We start from the raw sequence: 27,538 nt of genomic DNA, 5'->3' as shown, positions 1-27,538 counted from the left end.
ATAGCAATGTAGTTGACCTTATTTAATATTTTCCTTCATGTTTCGCCATGCTTTTCAACTAGTCACACAAGTATGCACATGAATATGGTGAATACGCAATAGAAACGTTAATAATTGCAACTTATATAAATATAAACGTTTTGTTACAAATTCATTATAAAACACATTTATTGAACACATTTTTACGAAGGGAAAGCAGGCCAGATTTCTCTATTGGTTACATGATCTGGGTAGGCCTATGCTATTCCTAGAATCCTCCTCAGTCATCGCTCATAAGCCTTTTGAATGGATCACTTCTATGTCTATGTGTAGGTCTCCTTATGGACAACGATATCGTATTGAGGAGGTGGATCTTAGTCATCAAGTTATTATATGTTTACAATGTATATATATTTATAAACTATTTCCGGGTGAATACGAAAACATTTGATTATTTTGAACACTAGAAGCATGTTTTCAAAATTAAAAGTACTTTAAAAAAAAATAAAGCCCTCGAGTGCGAATTCAAGTCGTTCAACTTTATTTTTTTTTAAAGCATTTATAAAGCGATCACGGACATATTCACCCCGATTCACCCTTCTTTCTTCTTCCACCACTTTCCCATCTGGTCCAGACAAGTGAGAGGATCATAACGTATTGAGAAAGCTAAAAGCATGAAATAGAGCTAAACAATAACAATGGATACAACTATTTGTAATCGCACGTATTTATTGTTGTTAGTCTACATCTATTACAAGTTTAATTACATGACTGATTGATACAACTAATTGATACAAGTATGCTTAATCTAAGCTTTTTTTTAAAAAAGTATTTTTAATATTTTCTTGTTTAATTTTTTAATTGCAAGAAAAAAGAAGCAACAATAAAGATTTCACTATAAATGGAGAAATTGGTTGAATTCCATAAAGATTGTTTCTATTTGGATGTGTGTTGTTTCAGAGCAAACAGGGATGTGGATTAAAAGAAAGAGAGAAAGATAGAGAGGGGGTAGAAAGTTAGAGAGAGGGGGGAAGAGAGAAAGAGGAGGGAAAGAGAGAGGGAGGGGGGGAGAGAGAAACAGAGAGAGAAACAGAGAAAGGGGAAGTAACAAGAGGTAAGGAAAGAGAGAAATGTAATGAGAAGAATAATTTTAATATGGCACCTCTCTCATAAATTAATGAAGCTCAGCGATAGAGTTTATCAAGCAGACATACGTATGCTTACAACAATTAAACTAGGTCATGTTATTCCAGGAACAGAACATGTTTTTATTGTATTTAACGTCTGTCGCTACGAAATCAATGATGAACAAACTTTTTGTTCGGACCGGCACAAAAATAAAACAAAAATATAACATAACAATTATAACGTTCTATTTTAACATGTACTTTTATTTGTCCGAGGTCTGCGGCTTCATCTTGTCTCAAGGAGGCATACCACTTTTCATTCTGTTTAGAAATGGAGTGACGGGAAATATGCTAGCCTTTATAAAGGCCACGTTTTTTATTACAAATAAGACAAAGTGTGTTTTTTTTTGTTTCAAACTTTATTAAACAGTTCCACATACCACACAACTTTGAAAACACGACTTTTTTGTGAATCAATCTTTTATTTTAAATTGGACTTTAAAGGGTTGGAATGTTATACTTGATGCATAAAACAAAACCCCCAGTAAACACAAGCTGTCTTTTGCTTGAACAATACTAAATGTACCTCAGCGGATAGGCAAGACATGAACTTTTTTGGTTCGGCTTGTTTATCAGCTTATCAAATGCATTAAGTCTAAAAATGAAAATGTATACCAACTATGGTACAAATATGCTTCGATGATAAACAGACCAAAAACCCAATTTCTGATGGTCTCAGGCGACCCCTCAGGCGACCCCTGACAAATGGTCATTCGACCCTCAAAGGGGTCGCGATCCACAGGTTGAGAACACCTGGTCTAGGACGTAATAATCTGTTCTGAAGAAGGGTCAGACTAGTAGAAAACAATCTATATGTGAACAGATGGAGCTCCCAGACTAATCATGTCATGTGTCTTGAAACGATCGGAATTTTCTTTTTTTAATAGAAATTTCTTGGGCGGAATCCTGATTGAACAGAACACACGAGGCGACATACCATGCCAACGTTATTTACCTCCCTTGGTAAACTGGGCTAAACAATTACAATCTTAGTATTTCAGCCGATAAAGCTGAGTTGGCTTATCAAAACTTTCGTCACTGGCAACTTGCCCAGACTGTGAAAGTACAAACCCGCAGCGTGAGTCTGAAACTTGCCAGGTTGTAACTCTTCACACTTTACCTTAACCAAAACGTCAACCTCGTTAGAATTGTTTTCTTTTTTTTTTTAACTTCGAAAGTGGATGAGATTGAGGTCGCGCACTGAAAGAACTAGATCTTGAGCTAGATCTAGAAAATCTAGATCCTAGTAGGCCTACGGTTGAAAGTCAGATAATTAAATATATATTATATTTTAAAAATCCAGATTTTTATTAAAAGGTAATCCTTTTGACAGGGGCGTAGCTCGAAATTTATAGTCATTTGGAGATCAGGAGGGGAGGGGCTGGGCCTCTTTGGGGGCCCCTGCATTTTGCGTAATATTTAATGTAAAAAAAACACTCATTTGGGGCCCCCCTCAATTGGAGGCCTGGGGGGGGGATTTAGTAATTATTCCACCTCCTTTCCCTACCCTAGCTACGCCATTGCCTTTTGATGTAGGCCAACAACCACAATTTATTAATTAAAGCTCTTTGGTTCAATTTACTTTTTGTATAAATGTAGACCTATCTAATGAAAAGTCATTTTAATGCTAGCTGACAAATGCCACTGTGTTGTGCCTTATTATGCAGTTAAACGTGTTTCTTTATTTTGAAGTTGAATGTGAAATCAAAATGGTGTAGGTTATTTAGCAAAATCTCAATCTTTAATGGGACTTATGGTTTGAGCTATCGTCTGGATCTAAACTTCCTTGATTTTCATTTGCATAATTTAACCAAACATTACACACACATACACAGTTCAACAGAGGCCACATCTTTTAGTCTGCCCTCCTCATGCAAGAATTTCTTATAGTCTGCGTCCTCAAGAAAGAATTTCTTATAATCTGCGTCCTCAAGAAAGAATTTCTTATAGTCTGCCGTCCTCCAGAAAGAAAAAGAGTAGGCCTTAAATAAACCACCAAAAAACAAAAGTACTTAAAGTAAACAATAAACAAATTGGAGACATAGTACTGGATTCTCAGACAATAGACCAAGTAGAAAATTTTATATACCTTGGGAGTGTAGGACCTGGAAATCTCCTCACATTTCAAACAAGACTAAACTAAGAATTTTAACTCTAATGTCAAGGCTGTCCTACTGTATGGTTCTGAAATATGGAGAACAACTGAAGCGACAACAAAAAAAGTACAGACCTTCATCAACAGATGGCTGAGAAATATCCTAAAAATACACTGGTACGACAAAGTAGAAAACACCAAACTGTGGGAGATGAGTGGACAGAAAATATAGAAGTGCAGATCTTAGGGAGGAAGTGGAGATGGATTGGTCACACCCTTAGAAAAGATACCAGCAACAGAGCTAGGGAGTGGAACCCCCAGACGCAGAGGAAGACCAAAAAGAACATAGCGACGCAGTGTACTTGAAGAAGCCGAGAGGACCGGGAAGAGCTGGGAAACCATCAAAAAACTAGCAAGAGATCGTGGAGAGTGGCGTGTTTTTGTCGAGGCCCTATGTTCCATGAGGAACTCAGAAGAGTGATGATGATATCAGTTTATATTTATACAAAAACTCTTCTGAAAATCAACAAATTGTCTGATCATAAATTAAAGTTTTAAACTCTTTTAACTTCCTATGTAAAAATAATTATCTTACATGCCAAAAATGTCATTTGTTTAGACTTTAGAGGGTGTCGATTAGTTTAAAACAGAGGGAAATTAAAAGCCTGTAATCAAAAAATCTGGCAAGACATCAGAGTTGCACTACATAGACTGTAAATGTGCTTCCAGAAATTGTGTTTACCAAACGATAGGTCTGAAGCCTAAATAGTTTAGAGATTTCAAGATAGAAGACCGAAAGGGGAAAGATGGAGCGAAAGTAACAGTTAACTTTTTGAGAGAGAGAGAGAGAGAGAGAGAGTAAACAGAATGTATAGTTGGCCCTACAAGACGTTCTATTTAGAACAGTGCAATTCTCCATGATCGCTCAGCTTACCATCAGTTTAGAGGTGTAATTATATGGATTGGTTGGTTGTGTACATTCTGATGCAATATTTTTGAGTATATAACTATAAAATCATGTCTTTTATCGACTACACCTATTAATCACATAAACAATATTTGGGTCAAGAAGCACACTTCAGTAGTCATCTCCATTTCGAAATGTTTCCCCAGCATGGGAGCCATACTCAACAGGTGAGTTCAGTTTCACCAAAAGTAGAGCGCAAAGGTCAAAGGTTAACACATTTATGTTGAACATTCAAGGGTTCAGAAAAGGTAAAAAAAAAAAAACAACTTCTTAGGCCTACAGAAATTTAAACAAGTAATTCAAAGCAACCTGAAGCCCTAAACAATTCAAATAGCTAAAAGAATGTTGTTCATAGTTCTTTTTATCAATAGCTTTCAGTTTTTTTTTTTTGTTTTTTTTGTCATGGGGTGAATACATCCGCTTGTGACCAGTTTATTACGTCTGCTCATAGACATAGAAATATGGGTCAACGTCTGCTCTAGACTTTCCGGAAGTGGTTGCGTCTTGAAGAATGTGTGTTCATAAAGGTAAAATATTCTTTCAAATTAAAAGAGGTTAAATTGTATTTTGTCCAGATTAAAATATTAATAAATAAAACTTAAAAAATGAGTAGTTCTTCTCCAAATCAATACACAAACACATCAACACAATAATTGGAAGATGATGTTTTGTTATTACGTCCTACTCGTGTCTATGTCTTCTTTCTTCTTCATCGTTCTCATTGTTATGTTGGAGTGTTCATATGACTAGACCAATACATGAGATGAACTGCGCAGTGGTTTCCAAATCAGGGAGCTCTCCATATAGTTTTCTTTCTATTGGGGTGATTTGGGGCCAATGTCTTATACGGGCCTCTTGGTAGAGAGAGCAGTTTTGGAGGACGTGGTCGGCATTTTCTGGTGATACTCCACATGGGCAGATTTCACTGGTTCCAATTTTGAGCTTCCGGTACATGTGTTGTCGCATTCTGTTGTGTCCGGTCCTGAGTCGAAAGATTAGACGTTGGTCTTGTCGGGATAGCTTATAGTAAGCGTCATCTTTCTTGTGATTTGGATGAGAGCTCGTCCATTTCTCATTTATTTTATGTACCATTAATTTCTTCATTTATTCTGGATAGAGTGCAGAGTTTACTTGTGAGTTTGTTCTCCCACTCTTGGCGAGTGTGTCAGCCTTCTCATTTCCTGCTAGTTGTATGTGAGCTGGTATCCATTGAATAACATTTTTTTTGCTGTTGTTGTTGAGCTTTATAAGTGCTGTTCTGAGGTTTTTAATATAAGGGGAATCAGAGTTTTGCAAGCTTTGGAGGGTTGTTTTCGCGTCTGTTAGAAAGACAATCTGACTGTGAGGGGAACTTGGATGATTTGCTAGCATGGTAGCAGCTAGTGCTAGTGCTTCCCTTTCTGCTCTGTGACTGTCAGAGAGCTCTCCAGTTGCAATGGATTTTTCTAGTTTTCCTCCATCTGGCCATTCGATAAGTATTCCAGCTCCTCCATGTGTGGTGGCTTTATGGGGTGAGCCATCCGTGTAAACTCTGATCCACTGATTGCTAGGGTAATTGGTATGTAGAAAACAGTTCACTATTTCCTTGAGCTCTGTTGGTCTGTAATCAGATTTTCTTTTTATGTTTTCAATATGGTCCCTTATAGTAGGAAGAGGGCTTTCGTCCCAGGGTGGAGATTCATTATAGTGTATCGAGGATTCCAGAGTAATTTTTTCAAGTTGGTGTTTCTTTTTTAGGTTTAGAGATTCCTGTATGAAATTGGTCCTTTTGAGACGTTTTTTTGTGCCAGTTTTGTGGATTTTTGTTCTGAGTGGGTGCCTCTCCAAGGTTTCCAATTTAGTAATTGGGAAATGATTTTTATTTCTCTTCTTTCATCCAGAGAGATCAGGGCAGCGGTTTCCTCCATAGCTCTTATGGGTGTTGTTTTGCTTGCTCCTGTCATTATCCTTAGACCAATATTTTGAACCTTGTCTATTTTTCTTAGGTTGTGTCTATGTGTTTATCAAGATTTTGTATGCCATTGTCAACTTCGAGGTACCAAGTAGGAAAATGACTTATCAGAGTTCGCGATATGTAGGCCTATATCAGTCAATACTTTGATTATGACTTTTTTTTTTGGGGGGGGGGGGGGGGGAGGGGAGAAAGTATACTATTTACGCTTATACTAAAGTGGACAAAAAAAAACGGCTCTGCCAAAACGTCGCTGATTCTGTTGTGTATTTATATTTTCGGAGTGAACCCATTTTTAGACCCAAAATCCTTAATACACAGGCGCAGAGTGTACACTGTTGGATAAAGAACACATCAATTATTGGGTAGGCCTGCTGATATATAGGCCTACAGCTAAGTAGCAGGATGCCTATGACCAGGTTTCAAGAATATGATCCCCCCCCCCCCTTTTTTTTTTTCCAGAGAAACTCGAAGGTTCTATGTATTTACAAAAGTACATGTGCCACCTTTTACAATATTTTACAACAGTGCCATTGCACTCAGTAACAATTTTTTTTTTGACATATGCGTCATCACAATCGAAGCTTGCAGTATTTAAGGGTCCATTATAAGTCATGGACCCGGGCACAATGAGCTCCCCTAGCCCCACGAATGCTGTCAGTGTATATTTGACGAAGGTTTTCAAAGCAACACGCAACATTACTTTTTGAATATTTGTTGTTAACTTTTCTTCAGTTCAGGACAGACCTGATTTGGGACACTCTGGAGTAGATCTAGCAGATCTGTCTAGTTCGTTTTGTCCTACTTATGTCATGTTCTTCTGGAGGCTTGTGTGGGCAGCATAAAAGCAATAATTACCATCCGAAGGCTGCAATGGGAAGGACACTTATCCCGCATGGCAGACGATCCCATGCAAAAGGTGATCTTCTCTGGCGCGCATAAAGGGACGACGGCGTAACAAAGGTTCCTGCCGTAAGCGCTATGAAGATCAGCTCAGGCGCCATTTTACCCTCACTGGCATAGAGGAAAGTAGCTGGCTGCAGATGACCTCTGTTAATTAAGATCTAGGTTCACAGTCAGCAATAAACCAACAACAACCATTAGTGTCATGGCGGAGAAAGATACTTTATTATATTGAACGCGTGCACCTTTGCGCACCTTATCAACATCCCCTGAAAGAGACAGTTGGAGATTTCTTACAAAAACCGCGGAACAGACATTAGAGACCTGAGTAAAAGCCTTGTTGAAGACAGGCACAAAAGACGAAAAGAAAACTTAACTAGACCCTAGCGGACAACAGCTTTGTCAGCATCACTTGTGGAAAAATATGCAGGTCGCAACTGGGTTTGCAAAGTTATGTGAAATATTGCATTCATCTTTTATCTTCTGAATCGAGGACATAGCCATTATATAGTCAGCATGTAGATTGATACAGTTGAGTGTAGTGTAACTGAGTTGATTTTCTGCGTGCGTCCAGCGTGTCTGAAGGTCATGGCCATTGTTGTGTTTCATGTCCAGTGTGTGTGTGTATAGACTGCATCAGTGGTATGCTAGACGTGCTGGTTTCATTCACTGTTTACTGTAGTCTAATTTTGTCGAATAAAGCCATGTTATTGGTATTCTAGTCGTTATCATTTCATTACAATTTATTCGACAAAATTATGTATCTGGATTAGTGTTGGATTCCTTTATCTACAATGGATAAATTACTCAGACCGAAAGAGTTGGACATTGATCCTAATGCTCCTCTGGCCTCAGAAAAATGGACTCACTGGTATGACACATTTCAGAATTTTCTTTCGTCCATCAAGGATATTAACGAAGACTTTAAACTAAAGTTGTTGAAGAATCACGTATCTGCTACGGTTTATATGCTCATCAGTGATGTATCGTCCTATTCGATGGCCATAGACACACTCAAGACTACTTATATTAAGGTAAAGAATGACATTTTTGCTAGACATTTGGTTGCTACATGTAAACAGCAGCCGGGCCAAACGGTAGAGTCCTTTATGCTAAAGTTGCGAAGCCTGGCCCGGGACTGTGACTTTAAAGAAGTAACTGCTGAACAGCACAGAGACATTTGCATTAGAGACGCCTTCATAACGGGTCTGGCATCCAACACTTTTAGACAGCGGCTACTGGAAAAGACATCTCTTACTCTACAAAGCGCTTTTGACGAAGCTAGAGTGTTAGAAACAGCCACAACGCATGCTCAGGCTTACAATTCAACGAACGAAATCTCCTGTGGGGCAATGAGAGGGAGAATCAGAGGTGTATCAACATATGGAACATGAAGACTTTGAGCCGGAGACAAACCCTATAACACAGATGCAGGTGCCTACTGACCATATGACTATAGAACCAATGGCTGCTCCTAACACATATGTACAACAAGGGGAAAATGGACATCAAGAAGAAGTAAATGCAGGGGCTGAGTCTCCTGTTAGAGAGCCGCCGATGTCACCAACTCCAATCGACGGCAGTATTGGTCCTGGTAGATATAACCTAAGACCAAGAACAAGCAGACCTAATTATAAGGTCTAACATGTATTTAATTATTTTTCCATATCACAAGTTCTAACTCAGTATCTGTAGGCTTAATATAACACACTTGGAACTGAACATTTTATAGTGTATAGCTTTTCTAGTTAGACTTTTTGTATTGTATTACTTATTGTTATTCAAGACAACTGGTCTTAATATTTGTATGCATAAGGGACTGATAATTTTATACTGTATAACGTGTTTGTTTATAGTTATACAATGCTTTTCAATAGAGTAAATCTGTAAGTATTCTGTAGGGATACTAAGGCCTCTTATATCGCTATCCTTCACTATTATTTACATGTTTATGTTCCTATAACTTTTAGGCGGGGTGATTGTAGTGTAACTGAGTTGATTTTCTGCGTGCGTCCAGCGTGTCTGAAGGTCATGGCCATTGTTGTGTTTCATGTCCAGTGTGTGTGTGTATAGACTGCCATCAGTGGTATGCTAGACGTGCTGGTTTCATTCACTGTTTACTGTAGTCTAATTTTGTCGAATAAAGCCATGTTATTGGTATTCTAGCCGTTATCATTTCATTACATTGAGCAAACAGGAGATGTACCAAATACAGTTTCGGTGTACGAAAATGTGGTGGAATATACTTTCAATTACCTACTATATGTAGATTAGGATCTAGTTATTTCACTTAGGTTTTTGTCATGTGACTCATTTTTTTGAATTAATAAAAATTAAAAAGTTGTTAAAAGAATACTGTTTTTACTTGAAATAATTGTGATAACAATTTATACATAAAAAATCATTCCCAAACGGGGAATCGAACCCCGGCCGCCGCGGTGAGAGCGCGGAATCCTAACCACTAGACCATTTGGGAATTGTGGTGAAGTGCAATGAAAAAAAAAATTCTCTCCAATCCTTATTTTTGTAACAACTATTGTAAGTTACTCGTGTTACTAGTAAATAACCAGCAACATTCTCTAGAATGTTGCAACTAGTATTTTAGAGCATTAGTTCATATAGAATAGATAGATCTATGAGCTTGTCCTTTTAGTTTATAATGTTATATAAATATATATATATCGTCTAATTATAGTCAAACTCTTATAGTGACATATCTTCGTCCATATATAATTCCTTGTGGCTAGTACCAAAAACGATTTTTTTTTCATTTGCAATTTCGAACTAATACGTTGTTGTTTTTTGTTTGTTTGTTTTTTTCAAAGCCGTCCTCTAGACGTCTAAAATTAAAGATTGTATTTCTATCCACACATTAACACTTTTCTTTCGTTCCAAATTTTTCATTTATGCGTATTTCTTCATAGAACTAGATCTTAAATCTAATTCTCCACTAGATCGTGATAAGGCAGAAAGAGTTTATAAAAAGCATATTAAAATTAAACACCTAACCCCCAAAAAATGTTGGTCTGCCTAAAAGTTCGTGGTTGGGAATGAGGACTTTCTATTGGAAGATGCCCCCTAAAAAATGGTAGATGTTCTGGTAATGCTGACTGTTCCACTGAATGAATATACAAAGGCCAAAGATTTTTTTAGGGGAGGGGCATTTCATTTAAAATATGTGTGTATTGTGTGGGGGGAATAGCGTTATAATGCAGCCAGACGAGAAGGTTACATCTGATAAGTCTATATGGAAGTGTATGTGCATACTCATATATTACGGGGTTTCAAACACACCGCAGCACGGGGATCTGCTCGTGCAATATTAAAATAAACCCGTAATGAAACTGCCACCAAAGAACGCATGAGTTCTTGCCCCTGTTTTTATAAGTCATGATGCCTTGGTACGACTTGCATCTTTTTTTTTTTTAATTTGTCCTGCTCAAAGAATACATACAAATAAATAGTAATGCAATGTCGTCCTAACAATCTTTGTCTTATCTTATCTTATATAATACAGACGTTACCTCAAAAAAGAAGATGATTACGTCCTACGCGTCATGCTTTTAGTAATGCATGTTAACCAATGACCTAAATTCTGCCAAGTCACTGGTTTTCCTGGCTAGCTCAGGCAACCCATTCCATGCTCTAATAGCACTAGGGAAGAAGGAGTATTTGTACAAATTTATCCTAGCATATGGGACGAGGAATGTGCCTTTATCTTTGTGTCTTTCTGAGTATTTTATTAAATTTTGTTTTTGTATTTGAAGATTATGGTTCAGTGTTTTATGTATTATTGCTACTTTACTTTTGAGCCTTCTGTTTTTTGTTTTACGATGTTGTTTTTTTTACTATTATTATATTGTTGTAACCCTGCCTTGCACCAGTGCTTGAGGTGCGCACTAGCGCACTAGTGAACGTCAACAGGAAGACACTAGGAGAGAGATAATAACATTGCATCAGGGATTGTGAAGAGTCTGAATGTTTGGAAACTAAGAAGCCAGCTTTTGGTGCTGCCTGAAGGTTGTAGAAGGGACCTGGAGCGAAGCGGGGAAGGCTGTCGTTGGTCCACATTCGGGTTGCTGTCTAAAGGACTGGTAAATTAGTAGAAAGACTCTGAGGAAGCTGAAGGATGCTATGTGTTTGTCCTAGTGAATAAACACCTGTATTTATTTCCTGTTACACTGTGTTGAGTTGCATGCCTATTCGTTGAGTGCCTAACCTAGAGTTACAACAATTGGTGTCAGAAGTGGGATTTAGGCAGCTCAACGAAAGGAAACAATGACAACGCTGAGGAAGCTAGATGAACTAAGCTGTAAACAGTTAAAAGAGGAGCTCCGAGCCAGGGAGCTGAGGATCTTCTGTGCCAAAGAAAAAATGAGAGAGCGCCTTCGACAAGCCTTGCTGGACGAAGATGAAGATCCGGACTCGTATCTGTTCGAAGTACAACCAGATATCAGAGAGCTCATGAATACCGTGACAGATCAGATGAACTCGTTCCAGGTACAGCTAAAAGAGGTCAACGAGCAGATCTGTACCATGATTAAACAGATAGGTATCAGTACCTCGCTGAACAAGACTGATGATACGTTTGATACCGTGATGAGCAAGACCGACGATCAGATGGCTACCATGTCGACAGGTATAAACAATCCGTTACTCAACGGAGACGCCGTTGATGGTGGCGCTGTCTATGACTGTAATAGTGAGCCGTGCAAGCTTGGCTCCTACGACAAGAATCCTAACATTTGTTGTGAAAGTACTGAGCACAGATCTGATCATGCTATCGTGATTCCTGCCTACACTCAGACGTTGAAAAATAACTGTGATGACGGGACCTCCTCAAAGGGAGAATTCGAGCACCGGAAGACCTGCCAACTAAGTATTTGTCCTGATACCAGTATTAGCAAGAGAAGCGCTGATGGTGGTACAGCAGATGGACACATAGGACGTTGTAAACGTGCCCCACAGATATGTCTTTCAGACAAGCTTAAAGATTATACCGTGTTTGACAACTTGGCCTCCTGGGGGCCCACGGCACATCGAGAAAGCCTGCTGGAGCAACGTGTAAGACAAATGGTCTTGATGACCTACGCTATGACATCCGCTGCATCGCTTCTCGCCATGAGTCTGCCGTCGGTGGTAACTAAGAGAAAGGCCAGACAACGAAAACGACTTCCCCTTAACCAAAGGCAGGTCAATTGGAGCAGAAGGAGAAAGCGGCACCTGCAGAGAGCAGTGTGGATTGCTTTGTGGGGAGCACGATCAATGCAATCTGTGACTCCCACTGACCGACCTCCACCTGCACTGGCCAACCGTGAACATGTTTCTTTTCGGGACGAAAAGACTAAGGTGGGGGTAGTGTTGTAACCCTGCCTTGCACCAGTGCTTGAGGTGCGCACTAGCGCACTAGTGAACGTAAACAGGAAGACACTAGGAGAGAGATAATAACATTGCATCAGGGATTGTGAAGAGTCTGAATGTTTGGAAACTAAGAAGCCAGCTTTTGGTGCTGCCTGAAGGTTGTAGAAGGGACCTGGAGCGAAGCGGGGAAGGCTGTCGTTGGTCCACATTCGGGTTGCTGTCTAAAGGACTGGTAAATTAGTAGAAAGACTCTGAGGAAGCTGAAGGATGCTATGTGTTTGTCCTAGTGAATAAACACCTGTATTTATTTCCTGTTACACTGTGTTGAGTTGCATGCCTATTCGTTGAGTGCCTAACCTAGAGTTACAACAATATTATACTTATATTTATTTACTGATTGTTTATACATCTTATCTTAGTTAATTACAGACGTTCCTCAATAAAAGAAGAGATAGCTATACGTGCTACGCATGTGTGGAACTAGTCGTGCGTGTTAATTAGACTCTTACACTTTTCTACTTCAGTAGCTTTCCTTGCTGATTTAGATAACCCGTTTCATGCTCTGCAGGCGCTTGGCGTCCGAACCCGGGGTTTCGGGTTCGAATCCTGGTGAGGATTCTAGGATTTTTTATTCTTTGGGCGCCTCTGAGCTCACCCGAATCAGAAACCCCATTGGTAGCCAGCCATTACTCCCTTAGAACACGTGAGAAGAAGCGAGCAGTGAGTTTTAAGGTCGCCTTGCCCCCTTACAAGGACAGCCCTAGTGTCGGACATGTACCAGTTCCTCCATGCAGTGACGACACCGTGTGTCGTAATTTTCCCTCCACTGTCCGAAGTAAACACCAATTGGACAGTGCCCGACTCGGAACTGGGCTAGGACCGCCTGTTCCGCACGATTGAGTTGCCACCACGCAACTCTTTTATCTGGTCTTCTCATTGCCCTGTTGAGGTTACGGCCCTTGTCCGAAGAATCCCAGCCATCGTTCCAAAGCGCCAACAATTGTTTTTCGGCCAGGGATCGTACACTTTGGTATATGCACGGTTCATCATGCTCGAAGGCCTTGGCGACCGCGTTTTTTGCGAGGTGGTCAGCCAAATCGTGACTGACCACTTCACCAATCGGTACCTGACCATTAGTTGGGGAAAAGTAAAGGAAGTTGGTCGTTGTGCTGGACACAATACACCCTCGTTAACCGTAGGCAACAGAAACAGATGACTTTTACATCACATCCCCAATAGATCGCTAGGTCTGAAAGGGGAATCTTTAATTTACTTTAAGTTCCATTCTAGTCATCTAATGGTACTATGAAAGAAGGAGGATTAGTAAGACTTTGACCTAGCATATGGAATAAGAAATGTGCCTTTATCTTTGTGTCTTTCCAAGTATGTTATAATGTTGAGTGTTTTTTTTTCAATTTTTTATTTGTAAATGACGCTTCAGTGTTTTAGGTCTATGTATTATTTTTTACTGTAATGTCTCTAAATTTTGTCAATTTACTAATAGTGCCACTCTAGTCAAATAGTAATGTTTGCGAACAATAACGTTTACCAAATCTGCAAGCTATAAAGTTTTAGTCATTAACTTCTCTATTTACGCCAAGAGGAAAACGTGCAATGAATTAAATGAACTATTTAGGTCCGCTCTGTGCTTGTTACGCAACGCTCGTACACATTTGCTTGAAACCAAATAGAACTAATAACTACTCAGCTACAAACAACGCGTTATCTCACTATACAATTCCCTATTATCTCCAAAAAAGCGGAATTATCAGAATGGACGCAGCGGAGAATGCCTGCTATCGTATTGCGTTGCTAGAGGTAGAAATCAGCTTGGGAACAGATTATTCCCCCCAAAACGATAGAGTGATTTCCCCCTGCTTCCTGGCAACATAACACAACTCAGGTCTTCCCCATCATCTCCCCTCTCGGTCACTGCACAGATGCATTCCACCTGACGTGTGGGGGTGTGTTGTGAGTATGTTAGCAAGTGTTTTCTAGGACAAGAGTGTGAGCATGCATGCACGTTGCGTGAGTTTGTAAAACCATTTTAAGATAGAGGGGAAAAAAAAGACTTATTTTTTTCTTGTGTCGTTTTTAATACAAGCAGATAGAAAGTGACGATCATTAGCCTTTTGAGTAAAAAAAATAAATTAAATTAAATTAGAAAAAAAAAAAAAACTCAAATTGCCGACGTAGTGAATAGAAAACTTGTTTGTTTTTGTGATAACTTTCACGTGAATTGTATCAAATAAAAAATCTTTTAAAAAACAAAAAAAACTTTAGGAGAAGAACATCAAAATCGATGTGAATATATAAGCTCCTTATTTTTCTATATTAAACAAAATTAACCAATTGTTGTTTTTTTTAATTGATTCAATTATTTTCATTTACAACGAACAATTATACAAAATTTCAGCTTGATCCGAGAATGGGAAGCGGGAGAAAAACGTGTACAAATTGTAATAAGGGGAATAACTCCATAACCGCATCCCTCAATAAGTAGCATTTATTTCTCTTACTCGATACCATATAAATGAGTTTTGTGTCTGTTTTTGTAATCGGTGTCTTGTATCTACTTTGTGCTGGTAAAATATCCTGAAACATTAGTTGTTGTTTTTATTTTTAATTTCCAACAAACGTTTAGCATTCTTATGCAGTCAGCTTCACTTTTGGGAGGTGATTGAGTGATGAGTTGTTTTACTTAAGAAACGCTTACTACAACACATCAGCCTAATGTATCCTTCATTATCTTTAATTACCATAGTTTGGCTGCAATCAACGTTAATTGACAACATTACCCGGAGGTGTAGAGTGTACTCATATGGAGTGTAACTTAGCAATTAGATAATTAGAAAGTGAAAAAAAAATTATGGTTCAGGGCAAGAGTTTTGGAAGGAGAGTCAGAAAGATATATAAATAATAATTTTAATTAATATATTTAACTCTTTCTCTCCGTAAATTTTTACGTTTCGATGGAATTATTCATTTTGCTGATTTGTGTTTCACTAACCTGTTATAATTAAACCTCTATAACTTTTTTGTTTGTTATCAGGAATTGTTATATTAGGTCTATAATTGTAGAAGAATGCATGCTCTCTTTATATAACACAAATTAAAGTTTATAAAACCAAAATTTTAGTAAATTTAATGGGGTCAAATCAACGTTGGTATCGTTAGTTAGGAGACAAAGAGTTAAATGTTTTTTTTAATAGGTGATATACTAATGATTAAGGCATTTTTAATTAATAGTTGTCATTCTTGTTATGGCACACACAGAGAGAGAAGACAAAGAGAGGTAACCTACCTTGGACTGTGCCCCGTGCTGCTGCGCCGTGAAGGAAGTAGTCGACGTGGATGACGATGTGGCCGCCTGACTGCTTCCGAAATTAATGAGTTGCATCCTGTGATTATTCTCGGCACCCTCCGAGCCATCCACTTCCACCAGCGGCGCCAATTTCGAGGCGCCCCCCACACCGCGACCAGTGGTCTGGTGACCGAACAGTTTAACATTTGAACCTGAGCCTGCCCCACTTACTCCGGTGGATGCCGCTGATGCTGGTCCGGGCCACGTACCGGTGCCGGGCTTTCGAACCGGGAATTCCACATTGTCATACGGTGCTGTGTCAAATTCTTGTTCGTACATTGTTATTTGAAAAGCAAACAACACTAGCCTCCCTTGACAGTTTATTTGTTACTGCTGAAAACTGGTGTATGATTAAGTTTGAACGTGTAAATTATCTTTTCTGGAACGTCAAATATTTCACAAGAAATTTCACATCTTTTGAAGTGGATCTTCAATGAAGCAGAAAAACAACACTTAGATCTAGATTTCACAAACATAGGCGCCTAGTTTGGAAGGATGTAAATATGCACCCATTTATCACATTTCTCCATAAGGAACACCTTTAAAAACTAAAAGAATTTTGTATAGACCAGATGTTGTTACAAGTCGTTGACTTGTAGAACTAAACTAAACCGTTGTAGGCGTAATATATATTAAATAATAAACTTGAAAAACTTCCTTGTAAACAATGCTAAGTAGAACTTTATTTATAATATAGACCAAGTTAATATGAGATCAAATTAATGTAGTAGACTTATGTAATAATATTTCTTAGCAAAATCTAACTCACTACAATAACACAACATTTCAGTCTAACGTTCTGGAGTCGTCTGTCCTAACAAAGACCAAGTGACGACAATGCCACCTAAGTTGCATCATTCACAACCAATCGCTAACCTCTTCTCACCGTCACCATAGAAACACACACACAGTCATACACCCACACTCCATATAACAGCAGACGCCTAAGATCAAGTTTAAAACAAAATGCACAATGATCCCGAGTTGGAAACCTGCCCAATGTCTTCCCTTGTTGTCCCGCTGGACGTTTGGGTCAGGACGTAATGATCTTCATTTCTGAAGGAACGTCCTAAACGTATAAGCCAACAAGATAACAGAACATCCAACACAACAAATTTGTGGAGACTTTTACAATAGAAAATACATTTTAGATTTTATAAGAGCATCATATAGCCTACATATTAAATGTTTTTTTCTTAGACCTACATATGTTTATAGTCATTCTTGCTTTTATGTTTGGATGCTTATTATGCAATCATCATAATAAACATTGCATTTACATTTCCTTTGATATAGACCAATGTTGTCCAGAATGTATCTATAAATTATATAAGATTAGATAAGCATGTTTAGTCTATGTATGTATGTTAGGGTAGATTTTTTATTATTTTTTTCCCATTCGTTCTTGGCCGACACACCTTCCTCCATCTCAGCGGACATACCCAAGTAAACAATCTCCATCAACATTTCAATGTGCGTTGGTGCGTACCCTAAACACCGGTGTAGTGCAGAATTATTTCAATGTTCAGTAGTGCGTTGGTGCGTACCCTAAACACCGGTGTAGTGCAGAATTATTTCAATGTTCAATAGTGCGTTGGTGCGTACCATAAGCACCGGTGTAATGTAGAATTATTTCAATGTTCAATAGTGCGTTGGTGCGTACCCTAAACACCGGTGTAGTGCAGAATTATTTCAATGTTCAGTAGTGCGTTGGTGCGTACCCTAAACACCGGTGTAGTGCAGAATTATTTCAATGTTCAATAGTGCGTTGGTGCGTACCATAAACACCGGTGTAGTGCAGAATTATTTCAATGTTCAATAGTGCGTTGGTGCGTACCAGAAACACGGTACAATGCAGCATCATTGCAATATGTAACGTTTATGGCAGACCAACCTCCCCAATTAAAACAAACCTTTAAAATGGAACATACCAAAAAAACTTTGCTAACGAGCAAATCCTTTATCATTTTATTGAAACTACTGGTCAGAATATTTTGTTCGATAAATATTTTTAGCCCACATACATTTTAGGTATATAAAAAATAGAATTGTTTCCGCTGGGTTTCGAACCCAGGACCTTCTGCGTGTTAGGCAGATGTGATAACCACTACACTACGGAAACTGACAGCTATTAGCAAATTAACATAACTCAAAATTTAAAACAATTGTTGTTTATCCTATTTAGACCATCACTAATGGCATTGGTATGTACCCAGAGTTAGTAGCAATGTTCACCTTTCATACCGAGATGTATTATTATTTTATTATTGTTTCCTTTTGCAACATATCTAGAGTGCTTAATGGACCTCATTCACCAATCGGTTACAAACAACTTTTAGCCTAGTGATAATATTGTTAAAACAATGAAAAAAAAACGTATCACGTGACAGCCTTTATGGATTGCGTAATTTGTATAGAAGTGATAGAGAACCACTTGCCAAAATATTGTTTTTTTACGATTGGTGAATGAGGTCCATTAACTTTATCAAATTGTTTGCTATGCCTACTTCTGGTCCATTATAAACAGAGCGTTAATGCAGTGTCGATTTGCTGACAAAAATTCTAACTTTGAACAAATTTAGCCAATATTTAGGTAACATTAAGTCATCAAGTTTATTTTCACCAATAAAAGGGTTTTATCAAATTGACACTAATACAGCTCAGACATCGAATTCGACGACGACCTTTGTTACCCGGGGGGGGGGGGGGCGAGCCGTGACCTCCGTGCAGTAGCGGCCTAAGGGGGTGGCAAGTGGGGCAATCGCCCCAGGCACCGCATATGACATTCGCCCAGGGCCCCGCGCACTGCTAAGGCCGCCTCTGCCTCCGTGACTATGTCGAAGGTGCCGGGCGAGCGGGCTGAGGCCTGGGCTTTGTGTTAGTGTGTGTCTTAGCCCTGAATGTGCGACAGCATACTGAGCATGCTATTGTAGCAGGGGCGTGGGAGAATTTGCTTCACCTCGGTTTACACACCAACTCCAAAACGGAAATTCCAAAAAAAACAACATATAGTACAGCAGTCTAGATATGTTTTTGCTTTCACCCAGATTCCGTACACACACGCGTTGCTAGGTTATATACAGTGAGAGGAGAAAAATTTGAGTCAGTGTATTTCTAGTGTAAAGTGTCTTCACGCATTTCAATAAATTTAACACTCCTAAACTGAATCGTTGTATTCAGGGGAAAATATTGTCGTTCAACTCATGAAAGTTACATGTTCATTGTTATTGTTGTAGTTTGGGTTTGTTTTGTTTTGTTGTGTTTTGTTCATTCAAACCTGCATTGCATTCGACTTCTAACTACCCAGTCTCACTGACTCTCACTGACTGTACTTGGGGGAAGGTGATGCTTCCGGTTCGAATCCCTGTGAAGACAAGGATTTTTTTACTTTGGGGATGTTTAGGACCGTCCTGGTACACTACATTTGATGTGGCGTTGGATCATTGTTCTGGCCACGTGACACTTTCGCTAACCGTCGGCCATAAAAAAAAACAACAGATGACCTTTAGATCTACATCTAAATGCCGCATGTATCGCAAGGTCTGAAAGTGGAGTTTATTCTTATTCAATGTTTTCATTGACACGTTGAGGCGACAATAAAGATGCTTGTTAAATTTATTAGTATTACATTTTGTCCTGCAGGTGAACTATTTATAACCTTCACCTTGGCCTAACTCATAGTCTGTTGAACCGTTGGGGCACCACACAAGATCTGTCTTTCTCCATTCCTCTCTGTATTTTGCCTTGGATAGAAATTCTTGCAATGACAGACCTGTCCATTCTTTTATGTTGGTTGAGACGATAGCTCCGAAGTATTTAATACAACTGACACTTATCAGCTTTTCACCTCCAATACTGATGTCCCTTTGAAAGCCTTGTTGGCTATTGGTTCTATTTTTATTTTTTTTTGTATATGCTGTGGAAGTGTTGTCTATGCGTATCACGAGGTCAGTTAATTCTGCGTCTGTCCCTGCCAGACCATCTATGTCGTCTGCAAAAAGGAAAGTTAGTAATTCCTCTTTCTCCAACGTTTAAAATACCTTCGTGGCCTTCCATTCTCCTTTCAAGGAAGGTATTGACAAGAGTTGGTTGAAGTAAACAGCCCTGTCATATTTATAGCCTAAAAACACAAATACTGCAAAAAGTTTCTTCGTCCTGCCGCCCATAATCACCTTTTCATCTCCATAGTGTTCACTTCCCCCCCCCCCCCCCAATCTTCATAACACTAACACCAGACATGTGACTATACATGTATTTATTATGAGTCACATTTGACATTTAACATGATAGCTATTAGCGGGCTTACATTTTGTTCTTTTTGAGTCTGTTCTAGTCTGTGATATTTGTTTCAATAAAGCACCAAGCAAGCTCAGCGCGAGTCGGGATTCGTACTTGAATAGTCAAGCGGTTTATGCCAAACAGACACACACACCCAGGGCCGGACTTAGGCCACTGCAGCCTATGCGGTCGTAGTGGGCCCCGCTCTTTCATTGGCCCCGCGCTGATTCTAGGTGTAAATTATTAAATTAAACAATTATAACATATATAATATCAGGGGTTCCTTGGCCTCCTGATTTCTCAGGGCCTCCTAGAAATCTCCTGAAATTATTAAAATCTCCTGAAAACTCAGAAAAATCCACTAAAATCCGTTCCGCATAGGGCCCTTGCAATTGTTAGGGCCGGCCCTGCACACACACCACAATTCTTAGAACCAGCCACGTATTCGGACCGAATGTTTAAGCATCAAAGCAAATCTTACTATACAGTCAAATCTGGTTAATTGGACCAGCCGGTTATAAGGACCAAAACGGTCGCATGTCGATGTTTTCCAATTATCCGGACACCACTGATTAGGCTTACTTTATATCAACTTTTGTTTAAAGACACCATCGTCCCAATAGCACTATAGATGACAAAATGTTTTATAATCGTTTGCCGAGCAATTTAAATCAAGGTGGGGGGGGGGGGAGATATTGTGTACACATTAGGGAGGTGGGGGCAGCTAAGAAGCACAGTTTTGCGAATGTCACATCCCCCTTATCGAAAGCACATCCCAAGCGTAATCCTGGCGTGACCTTGAACTTGACACCTATAATAAACTAACACCACAAAACTAGAATGTTGATATGACAGCCTTGAAGGTTTCCTTCCTGACTGAATTACGAAAATAACGTATGCAACAGCTTGCACCGTAATGCGTTTTAAAAGGAAGAAAAGAAAAAATCGTACTCACTTCTAACTGAACGACAACACGAGGAAACAATGTCCTAAGATTTAACAGTGAGTAACTAGCTCACTGCTGATAGTTTTGAAAGAGAACTCACACTACTCAAGACGAAAAAGTTTTGAATGCACATTCACTGCCCTCTGTGTCTTCGTTTCGGTTGGCAGCGAGGGATAACTCCACCCAAAAAAATTCAGGATTAACTCGTGAGTTCTCTCAAGGAGATGAAAGCTCCAGTATTAACCTCCCCTTAGTCCTCCTCCTCTCCCACCCCCTTCCACTGTTGACTCTCGATCGCGAGCATTGCGCTCAACAGTTCCAAGCTGTCTGGATTGAGGGCAACAGACTGAAGGGAAAGGGGGTTGAGAATGAGTGTGATGCTTGTTTTTTTTTTGGGTGCTCTTTTAGGCGATCGGGTAATACACATATCACATGTCAGTCATGTCTAGTAAGACTGTGTTAAGTTTTGGTTCAATTCCTTTTCAGCAGGCGTCGTATGTCGAGGTTTTTATTACAGGTAGTGATTCAGACGATAAAAGATGTGAAAGGTCGATACACAGTATGTAGTGTCTACCTTAGTTCTAATCGACCTGTCCACATCAATTCAGACGGACAGACTAATAGATAGATAGATAGATAGATAGATAGATAGATAGATAGATAGATAGATAGATAGATAGATAGATAGATAGATAGATAGATAGATAGATAGATGGATGGATGGATGGATGGATGGATGGATGGATGGATGGATGGATGGATGGATGGGTGGGTAGATAGATAGATAGATAGATAGATAGATAGATAGATAGATAGATAGATAGATAAATAGATAGATAGATAGATAGATAATAGATAGATAGATAGATAGATAGATAGATAGATAGATAGATAGATAGATAGATAGATAGATAGGCAAGCAACTCGACGAAAGAATAAAACAATGCCACATGTTTAATAGCAAGTAACAGGCACAAACAAATACAACAATCCCATACGTTCTGGGCCTACACATCTCAGCTGACATACCCAAGTTAATAGACTTATATATATGTGCGTTGGGGCGTACCATAAACACCGGTGTAGTGCAGAATTATTTCAATGTTCAATATGTAACGTTTATGGCAGACCAACATCCCCAATGAAAACAAAACTTGAGAGTAAACACACTTTGCTAACCAACAATTTAGACTATGAAGCTTCAATCATTTTATTATTACTACAGATCGTAATGATTATTCCGTTAAAATTTTATAAAACCTGATTTTAGAGTTTAGGTACATAAAAAAAAAAAATCAATTGTTTCCGCTGGGTTTCGAACCCAGGACCTTCTGCGTGTTAGGCAGATGTGATGACCACTACACTACGGAAACCCACACATGCCTGTGTTGTTGTTGTTTCTTTCTGAGATCTTTTCTTGTTTTTTTTTTTTTTTAATCTTTTTGACTGATTTTGAAAGTATATAAGTGTGGACAAAAAAATAGAAAAAAAAGGGGGGGGGGAGAGAATGTAATAAAAATCTACGTAACTAGAAATTTAGTATTATTGTTGTTTATCATATTTAGACCATCACTAATGGCATTGGTATGTACCCAGAGTTAGTAGCAATGTTCACCTTTAATACCGAGATGTATTATTATTGTTTTCTTTTGCAACATATCTAGAGTGCTTAATCAACTTTATCAAATCTAAGTTATAATAATAATATAAAAAGTAAGAACATAAAAAGGACAATAACTCTATTATTTTTAAATCATTTTCCGAAAAGCTCTGTAGGCCTCATCGGTTGCTTCCCTTACAAAACAGAGCAGACAATCGAATTATATTGCCAAAATAGCCATAAAAATAACTTATAATTATTAAAATTTTTGTTTGTTTGTTCCTAATCTACGAGTATTTTATTTTAAGCTTTACAAACATGGAATAGCCAGGGCCGGATTTGAGTATGTGGAGGCCCCGAGGCAAGACTTTGTGGAAGCTCCTACACTCTTTTGAAAGCTGTAATAAAGATCCACTTCTAAATAAAAAAAATATATCTAAAAGTATGTAACAGTATGGAAGAAAGAAATAGAGACATTGTATATTTAATCTTTTATATGCATATTAAAAAAAGTGTATATGTTTGAGTTTGTGGAGGGTAAGGCCCTTGCTAGGCCGTAAATCCGAGCTGTGTCGGTATTTACATATTCCAAGCATGCTACAAACTAAAAGCGGACAGTTCCTCATCACGTGACATTGTTGCCACCAGACGTAAGATTTAAAGTGCGAACGTTAAAAAATGAGAAAAAAAATACTTAAAAAGTTTCTAACCTGTCGAAAATCTGATATATTTTTGTTCTCTTGTGGAGGCCCCCGGGCTGTAGCCCCGCCTTCCCTCCCTTAAGCCCGGCTCTGCGAATGACCTATTTATTTGAGCTTGGCTGCGACCTGGCTCCAGTTTCAATACAAACTGTTATTCTAAAGCAGACAATGAAAGTTGGGATTGCTTTCTATAGTCTTACAGAGTGATCTCATAGGGGTGGGTTCGATACTCCTTTCAGAGAACAGATAATAAATCCGCTTCTGAAGATTTAAATAAAATCTAAATATTACTACATGTATGAACAGTGGCATAATTATTGAGCAATTGCGCTTGTATTATATATAAGGTTTACCTACTTTCATGTGATCATTTATTCTTTTTGTGTTCTTAAAGTATATTATACTAAATTATAGTGTAATACAACCAGTACCAATATTTTTTTATTTTTAGCATGAGCAATGAAGAGACTTGTACAAAATTTTTAATTTTGTGTAGGAAAATAGCCTGCACACGATTCTGTTTTATGATTCATTATTATACATGTCTTTGATTTCTTTTTGAAAATTTAGGTGCTTCAAGTCAACTGATTTGAAATCAATTGATAGCCACCCCTTGACTCAAAAGTGAATCATCTCCCTTTGAAATACGTACCTAACACTTATTGTGAATCTAACAGAGGCCCACCTTCCTTCCCTCCCCCAATAATTCTTGATAATTATTACAATTATTGTTTTCATAGAAAACATTTAATAAAAAGTTCACTTCGCAATGTGTTTCAATAGTTTGTATATGCTAGAAAACATATTTAAAAAGATTTACAACCAACTGTTTCTTAAGTTTCTCGCTTTAAAAAAAACAACAACAAAAAAAAAAAACAGGAAAAGTAATTAGAAAGACAAATATTACTACTTATTATAGTCATTAGCGTGTTTATACTTTGATTTCAAAGGTTAGATAATTAAAAGAATTTTTTATTTCAAAGGTTAAATAATTAAAAGAATTTTTGATTTCAAAGGTTAGATAATTAAAAGAAATAGTTGTTTCCGCTGGGTTTCGAACCCAGGACCTTCTGCGTGTTAGGCAGATGTGATGACCACTACACTACGGAAACGCACATAAAATGTGGCTGCAATGGTAAACTTGTCTCATCAAACAGCTAAAGATTTTCTCTTACTTCTGTTCTAAGGATATGGTCTAGTGAGCATGTATATTGTCATCGAGCGCCTTTTTCTGTTTAGAATTACAGTCATAGAGATTCAGATTTTAGGGCACCTGGATCCGCCAGTGCAATGGAGCGGAATCTCCGTGGCGCGAAGGGGTTTACTTCGCCTGGGCCCATGATGTAAAGGTGCCGAAAATTAGCTACTGATATGTACTAGTTTTGTTTTTCTTCAAGAAGACATTATACTTGCATGGTGTCAAAATACTATTACTTGAAAGTTAAATTGTGACTGAATTTAGAATCATAACACAATTACTCGAGGTTACTGAAAAGTGTATCACGGTACTATTATTTGAAAGTTGTTACTCAGTAGTGTGTAGATGCCCACTATTATTTGAAAGTTGATACTCAGTAGTGTGTAGATACCCACTATTATTTGAAAGTTGATACTCAGTAGTGTGTAGATACCCACTATTATTTGAAAGTTGATACTCAGTAGTGTGTAGATACCCACTATTATTTGAAAGTTGATACTCAGTAGTGTGTAGATACCCACTATTATTTGAAAGTTGATACTCAGTAGTGTGTAGATACCCACTATTATTTGAAAGTTGATACTCAGTAGTGTGTAGATACCCACTATTATTTGAAAGTTGATACTCAGTAGTGTGTAGATACCCACTATTATTTGAAAGTTGATACTCAGTAGTGTGTAGATACCCACTATTATTTGAAAGTTGATACTCAGTAGTGTGTAGATACCCACTATTATTTGAAAGTTGATACTCAGTAGTGTGTAGATACCCACTATTATTTGAAAGTTGATACTCAGTAGTGTGTAGATACCCACTATTATTTGAATGTTGATACTCAGTAGTGTGTAGATACCCACTATTATTTGAAAGTTGATACTCAGTAGTGTGTAGATACCCACTATTATTTGAAAGTTGATACTCAGTAGTGTGTAGATACCCACTATTATTTGAAAGTTGATACTCAGTAGTGTGTAGATACCCACTATTATTTGAAAGTTGATACTCAGTAGTGTGTAGATACCCACTATTATTTGAAAGTTGATACTCAGTAGTGTGTAGATACCCACTATTATTTGAAAGTTGATACTCAGTAGTGTGTAGATACCCACTATTATTTGAAAGTTGATACTCAGTAGTGTGTAGATACCCACTATTATTTGAAAGTTGATACTCAGTAGTGTGTAGATACCCACTATTATTTGAATGTTGATACTCAGTAGTGTGTAGATACCCACTATTATTTGAAAGTTGATACTCAGTAGTGTGTAGATACCCACTATTATTTGAAAGTTGATACTCAGTAGTGTGTAGATACCCACTATTATTTGAAAGTTGTTACTCAGTAGTGTGTAGATACCCACTATTATTTGAAAGTTGATACTCAGTAGTGTGTAGATACCCACTATTATTTGAAAGTTGATACTCAGTAGTGTGTAGATACCCACTATTATTTGAAAGTTGATACTCAGTAGTGTGTAGATACCCACTATTATTTGAAAGTTGTTACTCAGTAGTGTGTAGATACCCACTATTATTTGAAAGTTGATACTCAGTAGTGTGTAGATACCCACTATTATTTGAAAGTTGATACTCAGTAGTGTGTAGATACCCACTATTATTTGAAAGTTGATACTCAGTAGTGTGTAGATACCCACTATTATTTGAAAGTTGATACTCAGTAATGTGTAGATACCCACTATTATTTGAAAGTTGATACTCAGTAATGTGTAGATACCCACTATTATTTAAAAGAAGTCATTAGGCGTACTGAATTTAGTGTCATGACACTATTTCTTTAAAAGTCGATACTTACACTAGAAAGTCTTTCGCCCCTACACGATGAGACGATTAAAAAAAAATCACACTCAAACTTCTAGTTTCTTAGGTTTTTTTTTTTTTGGTGGGGGGGGGAGGGTATCAATTTCTTGAACTATGGCCCACGGATACCTTGCTACGCCACTTGGTCCCTGGAAACATTTTCTGTGACAATCTTCTTATCTTATATAATACAGACGTTACTTCAAAAAAGAAGATGATTACGTCCTACGCGTCATGCATTTAGTTATGCATATTAACCAATGACTTAATTTCTGCCAAGTCACTGGTTTTCCTGGCTAGCTCAGGCAATCCATTCCATGCTCTAATAGCACTAGGGAAGAAGGATCACATGGACCTAGATCTAGATTTGAAGACATCGCAGGTTAAAGTAAAATACATAAAGCGACTGCTAGTCACTTTTAAATTTCCCGCCACCCCCCCTCCTTTTTTTGTCCACACCACTTTCAGAAAAAGAAGGAGATACGGTTAACAAGTCGTGTGTGGTGCCCCAACAGTTCAACAGACTAAGGGATACAATATGTGAATGTGAAGCTGTAAATAATATTTTAGTATTATCTTATTAGTAATCTTATATTATTAATTACAGACGTTACTAAAAAAATAAATAAATAAAGATAATAACGTCCTACGCATTTCATGTGTCAATCTCCTCTTATATGTTAATTAGTTACTTAAACTCTGCTTAGCCGTTGGCGTTCCTGGCTGATTCAGGCAACCCATTCCATACTCTTATTGGCAATAGGGAAGAAAGAGCACTTGTACGAATTTGTCGTAGAATAACATATTTAATAGTAAAGATTTTCTGCGCGATTCACTCATTTAACAGATCGCCTACCGAATACTGCTTGTAATAAATAATAATCATAATTATATAAAAAAAGGTCTTGATTCATGTTCTCATTTGAAATGTGAAGACGAAGGTAATTAGTGTAATTATAAAAGAAAAAAATAAAAAAAAAAGAAATGTTTCCGCTGGGTTTCGAACCCAGGACCTTCTGCGTGTTAGGCAGATGTGATGACCACTACACTACGGAAACCCACGATAGTGTGAGACCGTTCTTAAAATTTATATTTTGCCTGTTAAGAATACTGTAGCAGATGAGCAATACAAAGAATTAGTGTAAACAGGTAAGTTGATGTGTAATAAACACAATGAATATGACAAAGAT

The 27,538-nt window shown here is 38.1% G+C and overlaps 1 protein-coding gene and 5 non-coding genes across 9 annotated transcripts in view; all 6 read right to left on the bottom strand.

The window, feature by feature from the left end:
- Positions 1-21,278, bottom strand: part of LOC106051995 (uncharacterized) — a 40,966-nt gene extending 19,688 nt beyond the window's left edge. The window contains exons 1-2 of one of the 4 annotated variants that reach the window (XM_013207232.2): positions 21,132-21,278; positions 15,748-16,235 (exon numbers count right to left, since the gene is read on the bottom strand). In XM_013207232.2, the coding sequence (XP_013062686.2) occupies positions 15,748-16,086 (339 nt within the window). In that variant the 5' untranslated portion in view covers positions 16,087-16,235; positions 21,132-21,278. Of the gene's footprint in view, positions 1-15,747; positions 16,290-20,667; positions 20,685-21,040 lie in introns of those variants that run through there. The other 3 variants (XM_013207231.2, XM_013207230.2, XM_056022442.1) reach the window with 3 other exon arrangements.
- On the bottom strand, positions 9,487-9,558 carry Trnae-cuc (transfer RNA glutamic acid (anticodon CUC)). Its single transcript has one exon. It is a non-coding gene; the product is annotated as a tRNA-Glu (tRNA).
- Trnav-aac (transfer RNA valine (anticodon AAC)) lies at positions 17,857-17,929 on the bottom strand. Its single transcript has one exon. It is a non-coding gene; the product is annotated as a tRNA-Val (tRNA).
- A 1,053-nt stretch (positions 21,279-22,331) lies between the features above and the next one.
- Positions 22,332-22,404, bottom strand: Trnav-aac (transfer RNA valine (anticodon AAC)). The gene has a single exon. It is a non-coding gene; the product is annotated as a tRNA-Val (tRNA).
- Positions 22,405-24,371: 1,967 nt separating this feature from the next.
- Trnav-aac (transfer RNA valine (anticodon AAC)) lies at positions 24,372-24,444 on the bottom strand. Its single transcript has one exon. It is a non-coding gene; the product is annotated as a tRNA-Val (tRNA).
- Positions 24,445-27,333: 2,889 nt separating this feature from the next.
- Trnav-aac (transfer RNA valine (anticodon AAC)) lies at positions 27,334-27,406 on the bottom strand. Its single transcript has one exon. It is a non-coding gene; the product is annotated as a tRNA-Val (tRNA).
- Positions 27,407-27,538: the final 132 nt, after the last annotated feature.

The sequence above is a fragment of the Biomphalaria glabrata genome, chromosome 3 (genome assembly GCF_947242115.1).
Source record: "Biomphalaria glabrata chromosome 3, xgBioGlab47.1, whole genome shotgun sequence".
In the NCBI taxonomy this organism is placed as follows: domain Eukaryota; kingdom Metazoa; phylum Mollusca; class Gastropoda; family Planorbidae; genus Biomphalaria; species Biomphalaria glabrata.
Note: the sequence above shows the minus strand (reverse complement) of the source record. Positions and strands in the feature narration are given on the sequence as shown.